This window comes from Hyperolius riggenbachi, unplaced genomic scaffold (assembly GCF_040937935.1).
Source record: "Hyperolius riggenbachi isolate aHypRig1 unplaced genomic scaffold, aHypRig1.pri scaffold_177, whole genome shotgun sequence".
Classification (NCBI taxonomy): domain Eukaryota; kingdom Metazoa; phylum Chordata; class Amphibia; order Anura; family Hyperoliidae; genus Hyperolius; species Hyperolius riggenbachi.
This window is the reverse complement of record NW_027152388.1, coordinates 197,017-220,579: the sequence shown is the minus strand read 5'-3', so window position 1 is coordinate 220,579 and position 23,563 is coordinate 197,017. Positions and strand designations below refer to the sequence as shown.

At 46.5% G+C, this 23,563-nt stretch overlaps 1 protein-coding gene and 1 pseudogene across 1 annotated transcript; one reads left to right on the top strand and one right to left on the bottom strand.

Moving 5' to 3' along the window:
* The first annotated feature begins 4,728 nt into the window (after positions 1–4,728).
* Positions 4,729–7,060, top strand: LOC137543715 (zinc finger MYM-type protein 1-like; annotated as a pseudogene).
* A 585-nt stretch (positions 7,061–7,645) lies between these two features.
* LOC137543713 (piggyBac transposable element-derived protein 4-like) lies at positions 7,646–9,292 on the bottom strand. Its single transcript, XM_068264837.1, has one exon. The coding sequence runs from the start codon at positions 9,290–9,292 to the stop codon at positions 7,646–7,648; it is 1,647 nt and encodes a 548-aa protein (XP_068120938.1).
* Between the last annotated feature and the right edge of the window lie 14,271 nt (positions 9,293–23,563).

Sequence of the window (23,563 nt, the reverse complement as noted above, 5' to 3'; positions counted from 1 at the left end):
ACCTGGGATTGCTTTTGGGAGAAAATCACATCGCTCTGGTGTGATCCATCCCATTCAACTACATTAGCCAAGCACTAGCGTTTTTAAAAGCGCTCAGAAGCGCTCTTGGTGTGCACTAACCCTTAGTCACATATTGGCCTAACATTTTTGATGCATTTATGTCTGAGGTAACATTTGCTGCATTTCAAATATATGGAGTAATGTATGTGCATTCCACAAGTGTCAGAGATGCCGTTAGCCACTTTGCACATGTTTGTTGCATTGATGTGTTGGAGGTACCGTTTACCACTTTTATTTGATGGTCATAGAGGCTGCATTTGGTACTCTGAGGTTAATGTTGCATCACTTGGCATTTTGTGTTTGGTGAATGTTGTCTAATTACCTTTAGGGCGGGTTTCCACTTGCGAAGTGATGCGAGTGTGGCTACGTAGCCGCATCGAAACACTTCTGCCGCCGGCCGCATCACTTCCGCATCTCCGATGCGGAAGTGTATTGAGGAGATGGGACATGGCTGCGGGCGGATGCAGCCGTGCGAAAATCTGCAGCATGCTGCAGATTATCGGATCGCTCCGCACACCATGCACGCAGTGGAAACTCTTCCACTGGCGTGCATGTGTTTCAGGACACCTGCGGTGCAATGCGGCTATGTAGCCGCATTGCACCGCTCCTAGTGGAAACAGGCCCTAAGGGTCACTTTGCCTAATTGTTACAACTGTTATAACTGCTTTTCCTACCTGTTTTGGCTAACTGTCACCTTTCCACACTTCTGTGCATGTTTTCACTAAATATTTTTAAATTTTACAATGATAATCAGACATTTGGGAGTATTCCCATGCCTGCTGCCTTAAAAGGCCACTGTTTTTGCTCTGTAGATCAGAAACATCAAAGAATTTCCCTCACTGGTATTTCCCTCTGTGTTCAGATTTGGGATTTACAGAATACAGTGCCAAATATTAAGATCTATTCAGCTAAACCTCTCTGGAACTGAATAGGGGACTACTTAAGCAAGACTAGCCAGTATGTTTGCTGCCTATTTCTGGATATTTTATCATATCGTATATTAAAAAAACTCTTCTTACTTTGCCTGTGTGTGGCAGTAGCTGGATTTGCTACTTTCACTACTACCAATACAGCCAGTCCCATGCATGCAGCTCATAACATAACCGTGACATCCTATGAGTATAGCTGCAGTCACATGACTATGCCTCTGCCCTGCTCTGACCCTATGTCAAGGAATATGGGCATGTGCATTTATACTGCATTGCAGAAAATAATGGCAGAGGGAGGTAAAACATGCAGTGCAGTAATTCTTTTTTTATTTTCATTTTAATCTTTAGTAGCACTTAAAAGTTAGGTAGGACAAAATACAAAAATATTATTTTTTACTTTGTAGGAATATTTCATAGAGCAACATGGAGAGCATAAATAAGAATAAGAGGTCTAGTGGTTACCAGCAAAGAAAAGCAAAGAAGGCAAAACTTAAATCACTAGAAACACTTTCTGGATCCATTCTTCAATATATTAAAAGAGCCGATGATGGCCAGGGTTCTTCTAAAGATGCTGGGCATCAATTGCCAGTTGATAAAACTGATGTAAGCATGCATTCAGAAGAGCAGAGAGTGGATAAGCCAGACAACGAAGCAGAAAAGCAAGGAGTTAATGAAGCAGAAGATTATGCTGAAGAAGAAGAGGAAGGAGAGAATGAAGTAGAAGGTCGAGCTGAAGCAGAACAGTGAGGAGAGAATGAAGCAGAAGGTGATGCTGAAGCAGAACAGCGAGGAGAGAATGAAGCAGAAGGTGATGCTGAAGCAGAACAGCGAGGAGAGAATGAAGCAGAAGGTGATGCTGAAGCAGAACAGCAAGGAGAGAATGAAGCAGAAGGTGATGCTGAAGCAGAACAGCAAGGAGAGAATGAAGCAGAAGGTGATGCTGAAGCAGAACAGCCAGGGCCGGATTTGTGGGAAGGCTGGCATAGGCACGTGCCTAGGGCGGAGCCAAGGAAGGGGCGGGTTGAAAAACAAGCAGTCAACCTTCCAAACGGAGTCGCTGCAGTTGCCGACTCCATTCTCCACACAATGATGTATTGCCATTATGCCACTCCCCGCACATGTACACAGCCTCCCCGCTTTGCTCTGCACACAGTAGCATGTCTGTGTGTGTGCAGTAGCAGCGGCTATAGACAGGGACAGAGCGGGCAGTTTATACTTGAGTGTGTGACAGCAGGAGAAGCGGCTGTATCGCTGAAGCCCTGCCTGCTGTCATTCTCTTAGATTAGAAGTAAAATGGTAAGGCTGCCCCGCCCCCGCTTCCTCCCCCTTGCTTGTGTGCCCGGCAATTTCAAGCATGCAAGAGAAGCTCTCCGTTCCAGCGGACATGAAAGTGACAGGAGGCTCCACTCCTCTCCCTCGTTTCCACATGGCTAAACCTGCAGAAAATGTACAGCTGCTCTGAGTCCTGGTCTCACATTCAGCTGTAAGCGTGAGAGGGAACTTCATGATTCAGTGGAGGAGGGGACCCAGGACAGTGAAAGTTGATGAGACCTAAAGCCTAAAAAAACAAAACTCCACAAACAGGATTTACACATTCCTAGCTTCTTCCTTCCCCTCACCCCCATAGAGTTCTTGCCCTCAGCTCCTTAGGACTCCTCTCTGTCATATAGCTGTCACCCCTCTAAAATAGCTGCCACAGGGCACAGTCACAGCTGTGGCACATACATGTACTATGTACACAGCACCTCCTCAGTCATGCTTTCCAGTGACTGTGTGCGCAGTAGCCAGCCAGTAAAGTTCTGTGCATGTGCGATTTGGATTATTTCCGAACTATGCATGTGCAGACAGCCATGGCTCTCTTGCCTTGTCACATGGAAGCATAATGGAGGAGATTGCATGTACCACAGCTGTGACTGGGGGCCAGTTGCAACTTTTTAAATGTGGCTACAGAAGATGGAGAGGAATGTAAAGGAACTGAGGGGCCAGGAGCAGTGTTCCTTCCCCTTTCCCTCCTGCTGAAAGAAGCACCAGGTATGTGTATTTCCTGTCTTGTTTCTGCCTAATTCTGATTGTCTGGAAAAAAAATTTTGTTCTTTAAAGTACACCTAAGCTGTGCTTAAAACTATGCACTTTTACTTACCTGGGGCTTCTTCCAGCCCCTCCCCCCCCCCCCCCCCATAGTCTGTGAGGTCACACAGCAATCTCTGATCCCCCTCCATTCTCCCACTCGCAGCCCTAAGTTTGGTGACTGGGACTCCAGGCACTCCGACTGCGCATGCACGGTACCATTCATGCACCTTTCTCAAGTGGTCCCTTACCCATACTGTGGCCCCCAGATTTGGTGCTCCTGTCCCCCTAATGCAGGGGTGGGAGAGGTTGGTCATCTGGCTACCTAAACTGAGTGGAGGCAGTCATCTGGATACCAATACTGCTGTCCAAAACTTTCCTCGTTTGTGGCTGCACTCTCGTCTTTATACAAGCACAAGCGTACTGGGCATGTACAAGTACAGTCCACACATGCCCAGTAGCACAGAAACCGCTTGTGCAAAGCGGAAAAAGCCAAAGGGAAGTAGCTTTGTGTTACTGGGCATGTGCAGACCATACTCAAGCATGCCCAGTACATTTGGTCTTGTACATAGAGGGAAGCACAGCCTCAAGGAAGAAGAGGGTCCCGAGAAGCAGTGGTGGGGTCTGATTATGCTCAGAGGGTCCCAGCACTGGAACAGTGGGCCCCAGGGTTTCTACTAAGATAATTTGCTTCAGGTTCACTTTAAGATTATATGCTAGGGTGGAGAAGTGTGTTTAATTGGTGTGTGTGTGTGAGGGGGGGGGGGGGGGTGGTTGGTTGAGATGCCGTTAGATTGGTCAGGGGGCGGCTGGTTACAGTGGGCCTTGGGCGGTAAAAAGTAGAAATCCGGCCCTGAGAACAGCAAGGAGAGAATGAAGCAGAAGGTGATGCTGAAGCAGAACAGCAAGGAGAGAATGAATCAGAAGGTGATGCTGAAGCAGAACAGCAAGGAGAGAATGAAGCAGAAGGTGATGCTGAAGCAGAACAGCAAGGAGAGAATGAAGCAAAGAAAATCGAAAACCTTGCGCTCCTGTCCTGAAGAAATCAGACTCTCCAAAAGATTCTTTTGCACCTTGGTCTTTATGCACTGAGCCGCTCCACATGTGTTGGACAGGGGTGAATTATTCTAGGAAAAAAGGAGCGCTCTATCGTGCATTATCCAAGGGTATGTTTATTCGCAATAAAAGTTATACTCACAAGATGTAAATGGTCAAATCGCTCATCAGCGGTACAGTCCACCGCTACACTCTCGGGGAGATAGGCATCAACACGCTGTGGCCGGCAGCGCATTCTCCGATGTTCGGGGAAGCCGTCTCGCTGTGGGAGTGGGCGTGGCTGTGGGTTTAGCGTGCGTATGGCGTCATTACGCGTTTCGGTGCTCTGCGCCTGCGCCTGACGAAAGTGCAGAGCGCCGAAACGCATAATCCCACAGCGAGACGGCTTCCCCGAACACCGGAGAACGCGCTGCCAGCCACAGCACGTTGATGCCTATCTGCCCGAGAGTGTAGCGGTGGACTGTACCGCTGATGAGCGATTTGACCATTTACATCTTGTGAGGATAACTTGTATTGCAAATAAACATACCTTTGGATAATGCACGATAGAGCGCTCCTTTTTTCCTAGAGAGAATGAAGCAGAGGGTGATGCTGGAAGCAGAACAGCAAGGAGAGAATGAAGCAGAAGGTGATGCTGAAGAAGAAGAGGAAGAAGAGAATTAAGCAGAAAGTGATGCTGAAGCAAAACAGCAAGGAGAGAATGAAGCAGAAGGTGATGCTGAAGCAGAACAGCAAGGAGAGAATGAAGCAGAAGGTGATGCTGAAGCAGAACAGCAAGGAGAGAATGAAGCAGAAGGTGATGCTGGTGATGCTGAAGCAGAAGAGCAAGGAGCGGATGTGGCAGCGGAGAGCACTAAAATTGACTCCAGCTATCATACTAAGCACAAGATGAGTGACAATATTGATAAAGAATTTAAAGGGACTCCGAGCAGTGCAGAAACTATGGAAAGATGCATATTATTTTAAATCTCTCTTTCTCCTCTTTCCAATGATATATAAACCACCACCCTACGTCTTTTAGTTTTCGCTATTTTCGCGATTGAAATTGCCGTGACCGCGATTTCGATCGCGAAAATAGAGAAAACTAAAAGGTGTAGGGCAACGATTTAGGTGTCGTCAGAAAGAGGAGAAAGAGAGCTTTAAAATTATATCCATCAAGCCATAGTTATATTGTATTACACAGGACGACACATTCCCCAAGTCGCCCTGTGTAATACAATATAACTATGGCTTGATGGATATCATTTTAAAGCTCTCTTTCTCCTCTTTCTGACGACACCTAAATCGTTACCCTACACCTTTTAGTTTTCTCTATTTTTGCGATCGAAATCGCGGCCGCGGCAATTTCAATCGCGAAAATAGCGAAAACTAAAAGGCGTAGGGTGGCGGTTTATATATCATTGGAAAGAGGAGAAAGAGAGCTTTAAAATGATGTGCATCTTTCCATAGTTTCTGCACTGCTCGGAGTCCCTTTAACATTTTACAAGATGTTTCATTCTGGGAGATACCAGTTTTGGATCATTTTCGAGTTGAAATTGTCAAAAGAGGAAGTGCTTCTTTTCAGAACAAAGATGGACCATTTGTTGTTGTGACAAGGCAAGATACGAGAGCAAAAGGAGAGGTGCGCCATCTTTCAAAAGAATGGTTTTATAAAGTGATGCCAAATGGTGACAACATTTTGCGAACATGAATGGTTTATTCACAAGTCACCAAGAATTTATACTGTTTTTGTTGCCGACTGTTCGCTGTTTCTGCTACAGCTACAACATCCAAATTTGTAACTGGTTTCCAGACATGGTGGAAACTAAGTCCAAAAGTACATAACCATGAGATTTCTGAAGAGCACCTACATTGCCTTGAGAGGTGGAAAACATTGGCAGCAGGACTGAGGCTGCATAAAACGATTGATTATGAAAATATTGCTTCGATGGACATACAGAAGAAAAAGTGGAGGGACATATTGCACAGATTGCTTGACATTACATTGTTCCTTGCCAGGCAGAATCTTGCATTCCGTGGTCACAAGGAAGATGAGTCTTCTTTGAATAAGGGGAACTTTCTTGAGATGGTTGAAATGCTTTCAAAATATGATGCAGTGCTGAAAGAGCATCTTATGAGATTAAAGAACACCACATGTAAATTGAAAGCATCAGTCTCTTATCTGTCACCACAAACTCAGAATGAGTTTATAAGTGCCTTGGCAAATCATGTGAAGGAGAAGCTTGTCATGCAAATAAAGTCTGCAAAGTACTTTGGCATGATGTTCGACAGCACACCTGATATATCACATACTGACCAAATGTCTGAAGTGATTAGATATGTATTAATTAACAATAGAAAAGTTGAAGTAAAATAAGTATTTATTGGATTTTTCCCTTTAAAGGGGAAAAAAAGCTGCTGACCTTAGTTCTGAAATCCTTAAAAAACTGGAAAGTGATGGACTGGACATAATGATGTGCCTTGCTCAAGGTTATGATAATGCAGCCACTATGGCTGGACTCTATGGAGGTGTTCAAGCCATTCTTAAGGGAAAGAACAAAAAAGCCATTTTTAATGGATGTGTGGACCATTCACTTAAAGGGAACCTTAACTGGTGGGGGAAAATACACAAGACGCGTCATGCGGACGCGCTTTACGGCTCTTTACGACGGGGAATGCGGAAGAAGAGGACGCTTTGCCCGAGGACGACTGGCAGTCGTCCAAAAACGAAACTTAGCCGTGGAGGGAGACCGGAGGGCACAGAAGGACCGGTGCGGGCACAGGACGGCTGCAGGAGGCTCGGGAAAGCCCCCAGGTCAGTGAATTTTTTTCCCCACCAGTTAAGGTTCCCTTTAACTTGTGTGGACAGCACTCTTTTGCTGAAAACTCATCGTGTGTAACATTTTTTGGAACTCTTGAGACCATGTTTTCTTTCTTCTCTGCTTCTACACATAGATGGGATGTATTAACCTCCTTGGCGGTATGATTACTGCTGGAATTACTTCCTAAATGCCGTACAATTTTTGTGATGGAAATGTGTAGTTTTCTTTTGACCTGTAATTGTTAGCAAATAGCAATAACCTACTCATATCTAATTTTAACTAGTGCTAAGAATTTATATAAATAAATAAATAAATAGACAGACGCAACTACTTTTTTTTTCAATGCAAGGATTTATAAACTCCCTTACATTTCAAAAAATGCACAACATAAAAATCAGACATAATAAATAACAAGATCATAAACACAGTACTGCAGTTAATTTACCATGAAAGGGTAATAAAAATAAACTCGTACTTTTTTGCATGAAAAAATAATGCAAATCAGAAAAAAAGCTAATAAAGCTCCCGGATATAATACATCTGCACATCCCCACAGATAATTTAGCATGAAAGAGTAATGCAAATAAATTCATACTTTTTTGCATGAAAAAATAATACAAATAAAATAATACAATGTAATGAATGTAATGCTAATCAGAAAAAAAAAACTAATAAAGCTCCCGGGTATGGTAAATTTTGAAACATGGGACTGCACAAAGACCCACGTCACAGTCAGGACAGTGGAACCTGGTTTTTCTTTTTTTTTTTGCCACTGCTGTCCTTCTTTGAGCAGCAAACAACGCACATCCGACTTGGTGTTGCCTTTTTTTCTGTCGGCGGGACGTATTCCACAAAGTGGCGTGCAATCAGGCGTTCTGGATTTACCACTCCAGCACCATGACGTCCAGGTCTCCTCGCCGCTGTGGGTGAACTTTGGTGTGTAACAAATATGGACTCCACAACTTTCCAAATAAAGTCAGCATGAATCCCGGGCTGGTCGCTATATTTTTTGAAGAGCACATAGGAGTTCCAAAGACACTGCTCCAGAAGATGCCGAAAAATTTTCTTATAATATTTTTTTTGTTGTTTCCGCATTGCTGGATAGAAGGTGGTCTCCTGGTCAGATTTGTCCACGCCTCCCATAGTGTTGTTGTAATCCAACACAAGCTGTGGTTTGACGACCTCTTTCCCACCTCTTGTGTGGACTGTCACTGTGGCGGTATTGTGCACAGTGCTCATCAGACACACGTCTTTTTTGTCCCGCCATCTCAGCGCCAGAATTTTGCCTTTTTGCCAGGCCACAATGTCTCCAGGCTTAAGCTTTTTGGCGCCAAATGACGTTGACATGTCACGCCTGTTAGGCCTAACTGTGCCATAGCAATCAGTTCGGTTATGCAAAAGGACCTCAATTAGCTCTGGAGAGGTATAAAAGTTATCGGTTGTGACACAGTAGCCCTGATTTAGAAGTGGCTCGAGAAGTGTCAGGACAGAGGACGTGGCCAGACCATAGCTGCGGAAAGTCTCGCTAAATGTTGTCCCCTTTCCTGTGTAGATAACGGCATTCCATATATATCCAGAGCTGGATTCACACAGGCGATAAGATTTTATCCCAAATCGTGCCCTTTTAGACGCAATATATGGTATCCAGCTGAGCCGTCCTTTATATGCCATGAGGCTTTCATCGATGCTGATGTCTCTCTCAGGCACATAGGTCTGCTTGAAGTTCCTCATTATAAGTTGGCTTACATCCCAAATTTTACGAAGTTTCGGTGCCGGATGTGTGTTTTCGTCATATTCCTCGTTATTTGTAAAATGTAGGAACTTCATGATCAAAGAAAATTTATATTCCGACATGACGGATCCAAAGAAAGGAGTAGCCAGTAAATGATTGGTGGACCAATACATTTTCTGCATTGGTTTCCCCACAACTCCTTGTAAGATGATTAGGCCCAGGAACTGCCAAATGACATCTGAGGTCACCGGTTCCCATGCTCTGACTTTGGAACACCTCAGATGTGAAGTCGCCATTTGCTGCTCTGCGTACCTGTTTGTCTCAGAAACAATTTTGTCGATGACGTCAGCTGTCAGAAACAATTTCAGGTACGTCAAGGGGTCGCTGCCTTCCACCTCCACCTTCAAACCTGATGAACCAGTGAATGCGAATCTCGGCGGCGGAGCTTGAGGCGTACTGCAATCAATTGCGCACCAGGTGCGCACATCTCGGACATCAAGCGACGAATCCTCACCGCTGTCGCTTTCAGCATCAGATGACGAACTTTGCCAGGATTCGCTATCGCTTGCATCAAGTGCGTCAAGTTCGCTGTCACTTTCCTGCAGCTGAAGAACAGCTTTTGCGCTGGACGCACGCTTGGACGCCATGGACGCAGATCTCTGAAATCTCTCTGTGGTAAGTTTGTAACAAGTGTAGCTTGTATGTAACTTTATTTATGTGTACATTGGTTTTTTTTTGTGTGTGTGTTCATTTTTTTTTTGTATTGAAAGCATGTAGCTTTATTTGTGTGTGTGTGTGTGTGTGTGTTACTTTATTTTATATATATATATATATGTGTGTGTGTGTGGGGGGGGGGGGGTTACTTTATTTTATTTTATTTACATTTATTTTTCATATTCACTTTTTTTCTTTATTGATTTTTTTTTTGTTACAAGTGCCGATCAGGCACTGATGACGTCATCACGCCGATGACGTCAACGCGCGGGAGGGCAGGGGCACATGATCGGAGGGAGGAGCGGCAATCAGAGCGGGGGAGACCGGCCAGAAGATGGGGAGAAGACGGGGAGAGGACGGGAAGCAGCCGGGAAGCAGCCATAGCAGCAGAGTCAGCGGGGGGGAGCGCCGATCACTGCCGGCCAGAGGGAGGTGAGCCACATTGCTACCCCGTGCAGATGGGGGCCAGAAAACGGGGAGAGGACGGGGAGAGGACGGACGGGAAGCTGCCAGAGCTGCAGCTGATGTCTCCTGCGGGAGATTGAGCCAGCGGGGGGAGCGCCGATCACTGCTGGCCAGAGAGAGGTGAGCCACATGGCTACCCCGTGCTACACACGGGGTTACCGTTATTTGGTGTGGCTTTCCACCCCGTCTCTGAGATGGGGTTACCGCCAGGGGGGTTAATTAGCCATACTGGGGTGTCAGTAAAAAGGCTATCAACAACACGCTGGAGTGCTCATCATGCTGCAGTGACACCAGTTAAGGAAAGGTTTGACCAGTTTGTAGCAGCAATTGAAGTTCTTTGTGTTGCACAAGGTCTTCTACCTGCTGTCTGTGATTTCACTTTTTTGTGCTATCTGTACTTCTGGTGTGATGTACTGCAGGAAGTTAATCTTGCACAACAATACTTGCAGACCAAAGGCTTAACTCTTGACAAGGTGGTGGCAAAACTAGAAGCACTAAGACTTTTTCTATACGAGCAGCGCAGTAAGCTAGTGGAGCATACAATTCAACAGGCACTTATAAAATCAGATGAGTATGGAATTGCAATAGAGAGAAGAGCCAAGATCAGGAAGAGGATGGCAGGGGAGCAAGCAAGAGATGTTGGACTCACTCTGCAAGAAGCAAATAAGAGAGCGATGCTTGAGTGTATTGATCGCTTTCATTCTGAACTCCAGATCAGATCTAGTGCCATTAAGGAAGTGGTAGCCATGTTCGAGTCTGTTCAGGTAGAGAGTCTCATATCTGCCACTGAAGAAGAGTTAATGAAGTCCATTCCAAAACTGACCACTTTTTATGACGAGGTAAAAAAACAGTGAGCTTTTACTGGAAATACCAAGGCTGAGAAGGCACCTGAAAGCAGCAGGGATTAATAAGGAACAAGTCAAAGACTGGGCAGCTTTAGATGTTTTATCGTTTATAGCTGAATGGGACTTCATAGAATCTCTACCAAACCTTTCACTAAGCCTAAAATTATTTCTGACAATCTGTGTGTCTGTGGCTTCATGTGAAAGGAGCTTTTCAAAGCTGAAGCTGATAAAGAACTATTTGCGATCTACCATGGGGCAGTCAAGGCTTTCCAATCTTGCAATTTTATCAGTTGAATGTGAACTGGCAAAAGAAATTGATTTTGATGAAGTGATCCTCAAGTTTGCTGCATTGAAAGCCAGAAAAGGAAAATTCTGAGTTAAACTGAGATGTTTGCCAAGTGTTGAGCTGCTTATTTGTACTAGTCGATTTTTGATGGCAGTATTTCAGTACTCATGTAACAGTAAAGGTTAATGTTAAACCAAACACAATTTTGCTGAAGTTTGTAAAATGTATTTCTTAAGAGTGTGTGTGTGTGTGTGTGTGTGTGTGTGTGTGTGTGCGTGTGCGTGCGTGCGTGCGTGCGTGCGTGTTGATACCATGGGGGGGGTGGCACCATGAATTACCGCACCGGGTGACACCAAGCCTAGTGACGCCACTGCTCCTGACGTCAGCCGACCGGCAGGTCAGCTGATGTGCCTTCTTCCAGCATAAAGGTCCTGTCTCCGCGCGCGAGACAGCGACCCTATGAGCAACTGACAGTCCCGTCCCTGGCGTGCTAGATGCCAGTGGAATGGATGAGGCCTCAGTACTGAGAACATAGGCGGCTGCAGAGGTATCCTGCGTACCCACAGCCGCCATCATAGGGGATGTTACAAAAGGTAGTTATATGCAGTGAGGTGAGTTGACTCAACACAACAGCTAGTTATAAGCAGTGAGGTGGGTTCACTCAACACAAAGGTAGATATATGCAGTGAGGTGAGTTCACGCAACACAAAGGTAGATATATGCAGTGAGGTGAGTTCACGCAACACAAAGGTAGTTATATGCAGTGAGGTGAGTTCACTCAACACAACAGCTAGTTATATGCAGTGAGGTGGGTTCACTGAACACAAAGGTAGTTATATGCAGTGAGGTGAGTTCACTCAACACAAAGGTAGATATATGCAGTGAGGTGAGTTCACGCAACACAACAGTAAGTATATGCAGTGATGAGGTGGGTTAACTAAACACAACAGGTACTAGTAGGTATATGCAGTACTGTGTAGTACAATGTGCAGCTCCCTGTCACACACACAGGTAGTCACTGAATGTGCTGCTGGGCTGCTGGCAGTGGCACACACTGTATGAATTAGCAATGCTGTCTATGCAACAACACAACTGTCAGTGACACACAGAAAAAAAAATCACAACAACAGGATTAGCTCTGAAAAGAGCTGTTGAATGAGGGGTGCTATTAAAGCAATAAGATTCAGCCAGGAGCAAGGTAACAAGCCAAGAGCCGGACTAATCTGTCCCTAGGAGAACAAGTCTGCAGCAGCTCGCCCTATTCTGACTAGCAGTAGGCACACGAGTGAGTGTAATGGCCGCCGGAGCCTGCCTTATATAAGGGGGGTGGGGCTCCAGGGCTGAGTGTAGCCAGATTGGCTACAATGTGCCTGCTGACTGTGATGTAGAGGGTCAAAGTTGACCCTCATAGAGCATTATGGGGCGAATCGAACTTCCGGGAAAGTTCGCCTTCGCAGGCGAACGCGAACCACCCGAAGTTCACCTGGAACCATTCGCCGGCGAACCGTTCGGGACATCTCTACTCAAAGCTCACTCCAACCTGAATAATCGCAAATACCTTCTGTTTTAAGAAGGCAAACTTCTGTTTTGCACAGCATCTTAGTAAAGGGGCCCATACACCTAACGATTTTCCCGCCGATATACGGCCGTCACAGTGATCGAATCGGCTGTGAAATCGCTGCGCACACCGCTGACAGAATGATCTATTTCCGTCTGAAATTGATTGTTCCCGTCAACTCCCGTCGATCCATCCGTGCGGAAGATTTTTCTCGATCGCCGGCGGGTCGGGAGTGCGTCGCTAGCGGCGTTCGAATGCCCGACGACCGACGCAATACAGCGGTAATACATTACCTGCTCCAGCCGCCGCGAATCACCGCTGTTCCGTCTCCGCGCTGGGCTCCAAGTCCAGCAGGCTTCACTTCTTCCTGTCCCAGCAGGAATTTAAACAGCGCCCTTTACTTTTTAAACTTCCCTGGACAGAAAGAAGTGAAGCCAGCTGGAACCCGGAGCCCAGCGGAGAAGAAGACAGCGGTGACAGCAGGGCCACGCGCCGGCGGAGCAGGTAATGTATGCAGGCGGGCGGGCCGCGGCAGCACCATCACAGATTGTGATCGGTTTCATGCTGAAATCGATTCACAATCTGTTTGCCGTAAAGGTGGCCATACGATCACTCTCTGATCAGATTCGATCAGAGAGGGATCTATCTGTTGGTCGAATCTGATGGCAAATCGACCAGTGTATGGCCACCTTAACCACTTGAGGACCGCCCCCAGCCGATGGGCGGCGGCAAAGACCGGGCCCAAACGACCGCAATACGCCCATCGGCGGGGGCGGCTGCGGGAGTGTCTGTGCGGCGATCGCGTCATTCGTGACGCGATCAGCCGCCGGGGACTGGCTCCGCCCACCGTTCGTTGTAACCCGCCGGCCGTTCGGAAGCGCCGGCGGGTTACTAGCACCCGGATCGCCGCATGTAACAAGTATAATAGGCTTTGTAATGTATACAAAGCCTATTATACTGGCTGCCTCCTGCCCTGGTGGTCCCAGTGTCCGAGGGACCACCAGGGCAGGCTGCAGCCACCCTAGTCTGCACCCAAGCACACTGATTTCCCCCTCCCCTGCCCCCTGATCGCCCACAGCACCCCTCAGACCCCCCCCTGCCCACCCCCCAGACCACTGTTTGCACCCAGTCACCCCCCTAATCACCCATCAATCACTCCCTGTCACTATCTGTCAACGCTATTTTATTTTTAAGTCCCTAATCTGCCCCCTACTCCCTCCTGATCACCCCCCCACCCCTCAGATTCTCCCCAGACCCCCCCCCCCCCAGACCCCCCCCCCGTGTACTGTATGCATCTATCCCCCCTGATCACCTGTCAATCACCTGTCAATCACCTGTCAATCACCCGTCAATCACCCGTCAATCACCCCCTGTCACTGCCACCCATCAATCAGCCCCTAACCTGCCCCTTGCGGGCAATCTGATCACCCACCCACACCAATAGATCGCCCGCAGATCCGACATCAGATCACCTCCCAAATCCATTGTTTACATCTCTTATCTCCTCTAAACACCCACTAATTACCCATCAATCACCCCCTATCACCACCTGTCACTGTTACCCATCAGATTAGACCCTAATCTGCCCCTTGCGGGCACCCAATCACCCGCCCACACGCTCAGATTGCCCTCAGACCCCCCCTTATCAATTCGCCCGTGCAATATTTACATCTGTTATTCCCTGTAATAACCCACTGATCACCTGTCAATCACCCATCAATCACCCCCTGTCACTGCCACCCATCAATCACCCCCTGTCACTGCCACCCATCAATCAGCCCCTAACCTGCCCCTTGCGGGCAATCTGATCACCCACCCACACCAATAGATCGCCCGCAGATCCGACATCAGATCACCTCCCAAATCCATTGTTTACATCTCTTATCTCCTCTAAACACCCACTAATTACCCATCAATCACCCCCTATCACCACCTGTCACTGTTACCCATCAGATTAGACCCTAATCTGCCCCTTGCGGGCACCCAATCACCCGCCCACACGCTCAGATTGCCCTCAGACCCCCCCTTATCAATTCGCCCGTGCAATATTTACATCTGTTATTCCCTGTAATAACCCACTGATCACCTGTCAATCACCCATCAATCACCCCCTGTCACTGCCACCCATCAATCACCCCCTGTCACTGCCACCCATCAAACAGCCCCTAACCTGCCCCTTGCGGGCAATCTGATCACCCACCCACACCAATAGATCGCCCGCAGATCTTCTCTCCTCTAAACACCCACTAATTACCCATCAATCACCCCCTATCACCACCTGTCACTGTTACCCATCAGATTAGACCCTAATCTGCCCCTTGTGGGCACCCAGTCACCCGCCCACACCTCAGAACGCCCTCAGACCCCAGCCCTGATCACCTCGCCAGTGCATTGCTTGCATCTATTTCCCCCCTCTAATCACACCTTGAGACACCCATCAATCACCTCCTGTCACCCCCTAGCACACCTACCCATCAGATCAGGCCCTAATTTGCCCCGTGTGGGCTCCTGATCACTCGGCCAAACCCTCAGATCCCCCTCAGACCCCCTTCCGATCACGTCCCCAGTGCATTTATTGCATCTATTTTCCCCTCTAACCGCCCCCTGAGACACCCATCAATCACCTCCTGTCACCCCCCTAGCACTCCTATCCATCAGATCAGGCCCAATACATCCTGTCATCTAAGAGGCCACCCTGCTTATGACTGCTTCCACAAAATTTGCCCCCTCATAGACCACCTGTCATCAAAATTTGCAGATGCTTATACCCCTGAACAGTCATTTTGAGAAATTTGGTTTCCAGACTACTCACAGTTTTGGGCCCGTAAAATGCCAGGGCAGTATAGGAACCCCACAAGTGACCCCATTTTAGAAAGAAGACACCCCAAGGTATTCTGTTAGGTGTATGATGAGTTCATAGAATATTTTATTTTTTGTCAAAAGTTAGAGGAAATTGGATTTTTATTGTTTTTTTCACAAAGTGTCATTTTTCACTAACTTGTGACAAAAAATAAAATCTTCTATGAACTCACCATACCCCTAACGGAATACCTTGGGGTGTCTTCTTTCTAAAATGGGGTCACTTGTGGGGTTCCTATACTGCCCTGGCATTTTAGGGGCCCTAAACCGTGAGGAGTAGTCTAGAATCCAAATGCCTCAAAATGACCTGTGAATAGGACGTTAGGCCCCTTAGCGCACCTAGGTTGCAAAAAAGTGTCACACATGTGGTATCGCCGTACTCAGAAGAAGTAGTATAATGTGTTTTGCGGTGTATTTTTATACATACCCATGCTGGGTGGGAGAAATCTCTCTGTAAATGGACAATTGTGTGTAAAAAAAATCAAATAATTGTCATTTACAGAGATATTTCTCCCACCCAGCATCTGTATGTGTAAAAATACACCCCAAAACACATTATACTACTTCTCCTGAGTACGGCGGTACCACATGTGTGGCACTTTTTTGCACCCTAAGTGCGCTAAGGGGCCCAAAGTCCAATGAGTACCTTTAGGATTTCACAGGTCATTTTGCGACATTTGGTTTCAAGACTACTCCTCACGGTTTAGGGCCCCTAAAATGCCAGGGCAGTATAGGAACCCCACAAATGACCCCATTTTAGAAAGAAGACACCCCAAGGTATTCCGTTAGGAGTATGGTGAGTTCATAGAAGATTTTATTTTTTGTCACAAGTTAGCGGAAAATGACACTTTGTGAAAAAAAACAATTAACATCAATTTCCGCTAACTTGTGACAAAAAAAAAAAATCTTCTATGAACTCACCATACTCCTAATGGAATACCTTGGGGTGTCTTCTTTCTAAAATGGGGTAATTTGTGGGGTTCCTATACTGTCCTGGCATTTTAGGGGCCCTAAACCGTGAGGAGTAGTCTTGAAACGAAATTTCTCAAAATGACCTGTGAAATCCTAAAGGTACTCATTGGACTTTGGGCCCCTTAGCGCAGTTAGGGTGCAAAAAAGTGCCACACATGTGGTATTGCCGTACTCAGGAGAAGTAGTATAATGTGTTTTGGGGTGTATTTTTCCACATACCCATGCTGAGTGGGAGAAATATCTCTATAAATAGACAATTGTGTGTAAAAAAAATAAAAAAATTGTCATTTACGGAGATATTTCTCCCACCCAGCATGGGTATGTGTAAAAATACACCCCAAAACACATTATACTACTTTTCCTGAGTACGGCAATACCACATGTGTGGCACTTTTTTGCAGCCTAACTGCGCTAAGGGGCCCAAAGTCCAATGAGCATCTTTAGGCTTTACAGGGGTGCTTACAATTAGGCACCCCCCAAAATGCCAGGACAGTGAACACACCCCACAAATGACCCCATTTTGGAAAGTAGACACTTCAAGGTATTCAGAGAGGAGCATAGTGAGTCCGTGGCAGATTTCATTTTTTTTTTGTCGCAAGTTAGAAGAAATGGAAACTTTTTTTTTTGTTGTTGTTGTCACAAAGTGTCATTTTCCGCTAACTTGTGACAAAAAATAAAATCTTCTATGAACTCACCATGCCTCTCACTGAATACTTTGGGATGTCTTCTTTCCAAAATGGGGTCATTTGGGGGGTATTTGGACTATCCTGGAATTTTAGCCCCTCATGAAACCTGACAGGTGCGCAGAAAAGTCAGAGATGCTTGAAAATGGGAAAATTCACTTTTGGCACCATAGTTTGTAAACGCTATAACTTTTACCCAATCCAATAAATATACACTGAATGGTTTTTTTTTATCAAAGACATGTAGCAGAATAACTTTCGCGCTCAAATGTATAGGAAATTTTACTTTATTTGAAAAATGTCAGCACAGAAAGTTAAAAAAGTCATTTTTTTGACAAAATTCATGTCTTTTTTGATGAATATAATAAAAAGTAAAACTCGCAGCAGCAATCAAATAGCATCAAAAGAAAGCTGTATTAGTGACAAGAAAAGGAGGTAAAATTCATTTAGGTGGTAGGTTGTATGACCGAGCATTAAACCGTGAAAGCTGCAGTGGTCTGAATGGAGAAAAAGGCTCTGGTCCTTAAAGAGAATCTGTACTCTGAAATTCTTACAATAAAAAGCATACCATTCTATTCATTATGTGCTCCTGGTCCCCTCTGTGCTGTTTCTGCCATTCTCTGCTGCAAACCTGGCTTGTAATTGCCAGTTTTAGGCAGTGTTTACAAACAAACTAACCAGCTTCTAATAGGCTCAGCTAAGCAGAGTGTGTTAGTCACACAGAGCCTGCAGGGGGTGTGTACAGCTTCTAGCTAATCACAAGCAGCCCTGCACATTCCAGTCTGACTGCCTCAGCCTGACTGTGCCGACTATAGAGAGAAGATTAGATCATATAACAGAGATAACACAGCTACTGTGCAATTAGGAAAAGCTGCAGTAAGCCAGACCACATTAGAAAAGGCATAGGAACTTATAGCATAGAAGAAATAAAGATAAACAATTTGTTACAGAGTCTCTTTAAGGGGCGAAAAGACTGTGGTCCTGAAGTGGTTAAGGAGGATTTTTGGTCTCTTTCAGCCCCTTACACACTCCTGGGAGTTCTGGTTCACCATGAGATTGCTGGGCAATGTATCTCCCATGATGTATCACTGCTAAATATACAAAGCATTCCTTTGTGTCCCAAAACAGCAGAGTGCAAAGTGTGCCTATATATGTGTATTGATTGAGCTTGTTCTCATTATCTGCTACCTGATCAGGGCACCACAGCTTATTGGCTCACGTCAACTCGTGTCTCATCCCTCTATACCTTTCGATTGTAAGCTGTTACAGGCTGGCCCATCAAATGTGTTATGGTATTGCCATTGCCTTGTCCTTCAGCTAGTTATCTCCTACCTGAATACCTGATACTGTAATTGTAAACAGCAACAAAATATGTGGGCACTATGTAAATTAAAGGTGAAACTTGAAAAAGTGCAAAAGTCCATTTACTGTATTTCAGTAATCCAACTTAAAGCGGTATCGTCACCATAAAAATCAAATTTCAACAGCAACTGGTCTGAGTGTATTAAGTGATAAAGATGCTAATCCTGCATTCAAAACTTTCAAAACTTTTTCTGCTGTTATGATTTGGAGTTATCACATACTTAAGGAGCACTGGCCCTTTAGTAGTCGTGCCAAAGAATTGCATGCTGGGGGTTCTTTTTATCTATAATCTATTCCTCCTCTTCCCTTTATTTCCCTGCCAGTTGCTTATCTGAAACCTAATCCCCTACTCCCTGTGAGAGAACGCGGAAAAGCCGCCACGTGTGCTGCTGAGGAGGCGGCTGTTTCCGCGTCCAATGCGGCGGTTTGCACGCGGAGGCGTGTGTCTAGTAACAGGGCAGAACGCAGAAAAGCCGCCGCATGTAATAACAGAGGTCCAGCGTGGCGGTTTGCACGTGGCAGCGTGTGTCTGGTGTGGCTGGGTCTGTTAGTGCACACAGGCTTAGGAATACACGCGCGCGCGCTGAGAGGCAGAACTCTTATACTGGGCAAGTAGAGGTCAGCTGATCACGCCGATCAGCTGACTCCAGAGCAGGATACTATTGGTTGATCAATTAGGGGTGGTGCCGGAGAGCACTACTCCATATATAGTTACTGCTGGCCAGTCTCAAGTTGTCTGCCGTTGCGATCACTACGTGGAAGCACTCAGACCTTAGTCAGATCCAACAGTGTGTTTGAACCAGGTGGACCTGGGAATTCACACTGAGCCAGATGACTTATTGTTACTTATGTATAGTATTGTTATTCTGTTTATACTTCAGACTAGTTCCAGGGTGTAGAGACCACGGACCTCACACCAGACTAGGGAACGTGTGTTATCATTTATTATTCATCAGACTAGTTCCGGGGTGTAGAGACCAAGGACCTCACACCCAGAATAGGCATTGTTGATATCTGTTATGGCTTTCTGCTTTCCTGACTATCCCTCTGATCTCTGATTCGGTACCTCGCATATCTGATATTCGGTTGCCAGACCCTGCTTGCCTTGGATACCGAATTAGCCTTCTCTCTATGTACTTTGTCTGTCAGTGTGTTGCCGACCAGGCGTGCCCGACCCCGAGAGCTATCTCTTCATTAGAGATAGTCTCCAGATCTGATAGTGACATCCACCTCCAGGTGTCACTCACTCTCTGGTCCTTCCTCTCTCCAGCCTGACTCCACCCCTTGGAGAGTCTCAGGCTGCTGGAAGGTCCCTGTGCCTCAAGAGCAGTATTCCAGGCCGCTTCTGTTCACCTGCTCAGCAGGTGCATGCAGGGCCGAATTTCTGGCAAGGCTACAGAGGCCTTGGCCTAGGGTGCCAGAAATTAAGCTTTCCTTGGGGCGGCTGAGGGTCAGAAAAGTATGTGAAGGCAAGCAGAGAGTGATAACAATGGATCGCTACGCATTCATGCCCGCCCGCGGCTCTCCCAGCCGCCAGTTTCAGCCTGCAGTGTCTCTCCCCTCCCCTCCCCCCCCCCCCCCGACTCCTCTGTGTGCTCGCTGAGTCACTATCCCATTGCTCAAACACATCCTCGCAGCAGAGTATGTTCCGTCCGCGGCCGCCCTGTATTAAAAGTATGCAACATGTATCGGCTGGTAGTGGGTGGCCGCGGACAGGCTGGACTCATGTGCACCTGTGCTGCCTAGATGAATCAGAGTCCGTCTGAAACTTTCAGCTGTCTGATCGCCCCTCTCCTCCAGCATGCATGGATCAGAGCACAGCAGCCAATCACTGCGCTCCAATGATGAGAGGTGACCAATAGCGTGGCTTGGGGGGAGTGGCTTGGTCAGCTCTATGATTTGAATTGGCCAGAAGTCACTTGTGGTGGCAAGGAGGACTGATCTGGTTTACAATGAAAGATCCCGGCACCGGCAGCAGGAGGGGCTGAGGAGGATACTGTGCACGGAGCAGCTTGTCAGCAATCAATGCTGGTAAGCATTTAACAAGATTGATTAGGAGGACATGGGCGCCCAGCCAGGGATCAGTGTCTAGGGAGCTATAGGGACAAAGCTGGATGCAGGTTTCACACTTGAGATGGCCAGGCTGGGACAATAAGTAAATAAACAGCCGCAATACACTGTCCGAAGCTGACCTGGCAGCTGCAGTGCTTTGTCTCAGCATGGCTGAATTATTGCCTTTTTTGTCTCCATGTGAAAAGTCTCCTTCCCCCACTTTTTCTTCAAACTCTCTCTCTTTTCTTATCCTATCCTCTGCTCTCTCTCTCTTTTTCCTGCCTTGTAATGTCCCATTTCCTTCTGTTTTGCTCCTCTTCCTTCCTGTCTCCCTTTTTTCAATCAATTTTGTGTTTGGTGGAGAAGGAAACCTGTAGCAACAGCTAATAAACTGCCCTGAGATGTATCTCCTTTCAATCTCTGTTCTCCCCCCCCCCCCCCCCCCCCCCCCCCCTCTCCTCTCCTCTCCTCTCTACCACTGTCTCCTTTCCTCTACTACTCTGTGTCATTATTTTCTTCTTTCACTCTCTCTTCCCTTTGCTAACCTCTTTTTGCTTAATTGTCCCCTCTCTTGTACTTTTTATAATCCTCCCTTCTCCTTTCTTCCCTGTCCTCCCCTATATTTCCCTTCACCTCATTTTCTCCACTTTTCAATTCACCCCTATCTCTTCCCATTCCTATCTTCCCTCTTCTCTGCAGCAGTTAGAGCAAACCTATGGGGCTTGTGAGAGGCACATTTGAATACTTTCATCAGGTGGAGGAAGCCTCTGGGTCCAAAAGATGCTTTTCTTGTCCTGCAGTGCCAGGCCGATCCAGCGCTGAGATCCTCAAAGTGCAGCCGCACTGCGTCTGCGCAGTAGAAAAAGCTGACAGTGTTTGTGCTACTGCGTATGTGTAGATGGCTCGCACTGACTTGTAATATAGTGTTGACATCTTATGTAGCCCTTTGCAGAGTCATGGTATTGATTGTCCTCAGAGGAGCTCACAATCTAATCCTACCATGGTCATAACCTAATGTCCTACCATATTATTATGTAGTTATATAGCACTGACATCTTCTGCAGCACTTTACAGAGTACATAGTCATGTCACTGACTGTCCTCAGAGGAGCTCACAATCTAATCCTACCATAGTCATAATCTAATGTCCTACCATATTATTATTATTATGTATTTATATAGCACTGACATCTTCTGCAGCACATTACAGAGTACATAGTCATGTCACTGACTGTCCGCTCATGTTTTGCATGCATATACAAGTGTGTTTGAGGGAGCGGCGGGGAGGGGGGGGGGGCGCTTATTGACCGTTGGCCTAGGGCACTAAGAGATACAAATCCGGCCCTGGGTGCATGTCTCAAAGTATTAGGCTGGTTTCACAGTGGGACGTTACAGGCGCACGTTAGAGCAGCCTGTAACGCAGCCCACCGCACAGCAATGAAAAATCAATGGGCTGTTCACAGTGCCCACGTTGCGTTACTCAGTAACGCTGCGCCATAACAGAGCGTACTGCATGCAGTACTTTATAAGCGGCAGAGCCGCGTTAGACTGCTTGCACATGCGCTGTAATGTTGGGGAGGAGCGGAGAGCGGCCAAGCACATGGCTAATTAATATGCACTGCACTCAGTGACGTGCAGTGTTTACTTCCTGGAGCGGCCGCTCTGTGCGGCGATTGGCCGGGCGGGACCATGTGATGCCGCATGCGTCCAAGAGTGCGCATCACGGCATCACGGACGCCAGAGTGAGCTGCACAATGCGGCTCACTCTGACGTCCACATTAGACAGCACCAGGCGTTGCGTTAGGGGCACGTTATGCGACCATAACGTCCCCTAAAACGCAACGTCCTGGTGTGAAACCAGCCTTACTGTTACACCAAACACTCACATACCTTAGGTGTCCAGAGGTTAGCAATATATCTGTATTATCGGTGATTCTGCAGATCACCAATAATCAGATTCTCTCTGCGTGCTGACACCAATCGTTACACTCCCTTGTGTTTACAAGCAAGGCTGAGGCGACTCAGCGATTGGAGGAGACAAGAAAAAAAGTAAAGGGCAGAAATGACATCACGAGTTAGCCTTAACTGTGGGCAGAAGACATGGCCCCCACCACTAACAGAATTCTCGTCATTTACTATATAACATTCACTGAAATCAAAACGTGGACAGTATAATACATGTGTTATGTAAGTAGATCAAGTATTTATCTGCTTATATATGTGTTTTTTTTCTCTGGCATAGTATGGCTGATCCTACTGCTTTAAAGGGTGAAACTAATTTATGGAATAGGAACCCTTTTACAGTTTTGCATTAATTAGCTGATTAGAGTCAGACACTTTGAGCCTAGAATATTTAACCTTTTCAGGCCACTGAAGCTGAAATGGCAGTACTGTCCAAAGGCCTGTCATTTTGCCCTGCAAAGCCCATAGACAAGATTGCACTCTGTGGTGATATGGAACAATTCTTCAGGAAGCTACGTCTCAAGGAACACTACTATGACAAGGAATCTTGCAACACTACTGATAATGAGCCAACACACACCAGATCCACAAAAAAACGCGGATGGACCCCTGTAGCTGGAAAAAATCCTACCCTGGACAAATACATCAACAAATTTAGACGCCAAATCTCTGACAGGGTTCTGAATAAAAGAAAAACACTGGCTCATAACATAACATTGCAAGAGCAACAAGCTATCACATCCCTTAAGGAGAATAAGGACATTATTATTAAACCAGCGGATAAAGGGGGTGCCATAGTCATCATGAACACCAGTGACTATATCCAGGAGGCACAAAGACAGTTGTCTAACACCATGCACTATGCCAAATTACAGGAGGACCCAACAAAAAGGTACAGGATGCCACTCAATAGGATGGTAAAGAAATTGCCCGTAAACACCAGGCTTCATGTACAGACTCTTATCCCGGAAAAGCCGAGAACCGCCTGCTTTAACATGCTTCCCAAAGTCCACAAAGAGGGGAACCCAGGCAGGCCCATAATCTCAGGGAATGGAACTCTCACAGAGAATATCTCAGGGTGGTTGGAAAACATTTTGAAGCCTCTAGTCTGTAAAAGACCCAGCTACATACAGGATACTACACACCTCCTGAACCAACTGG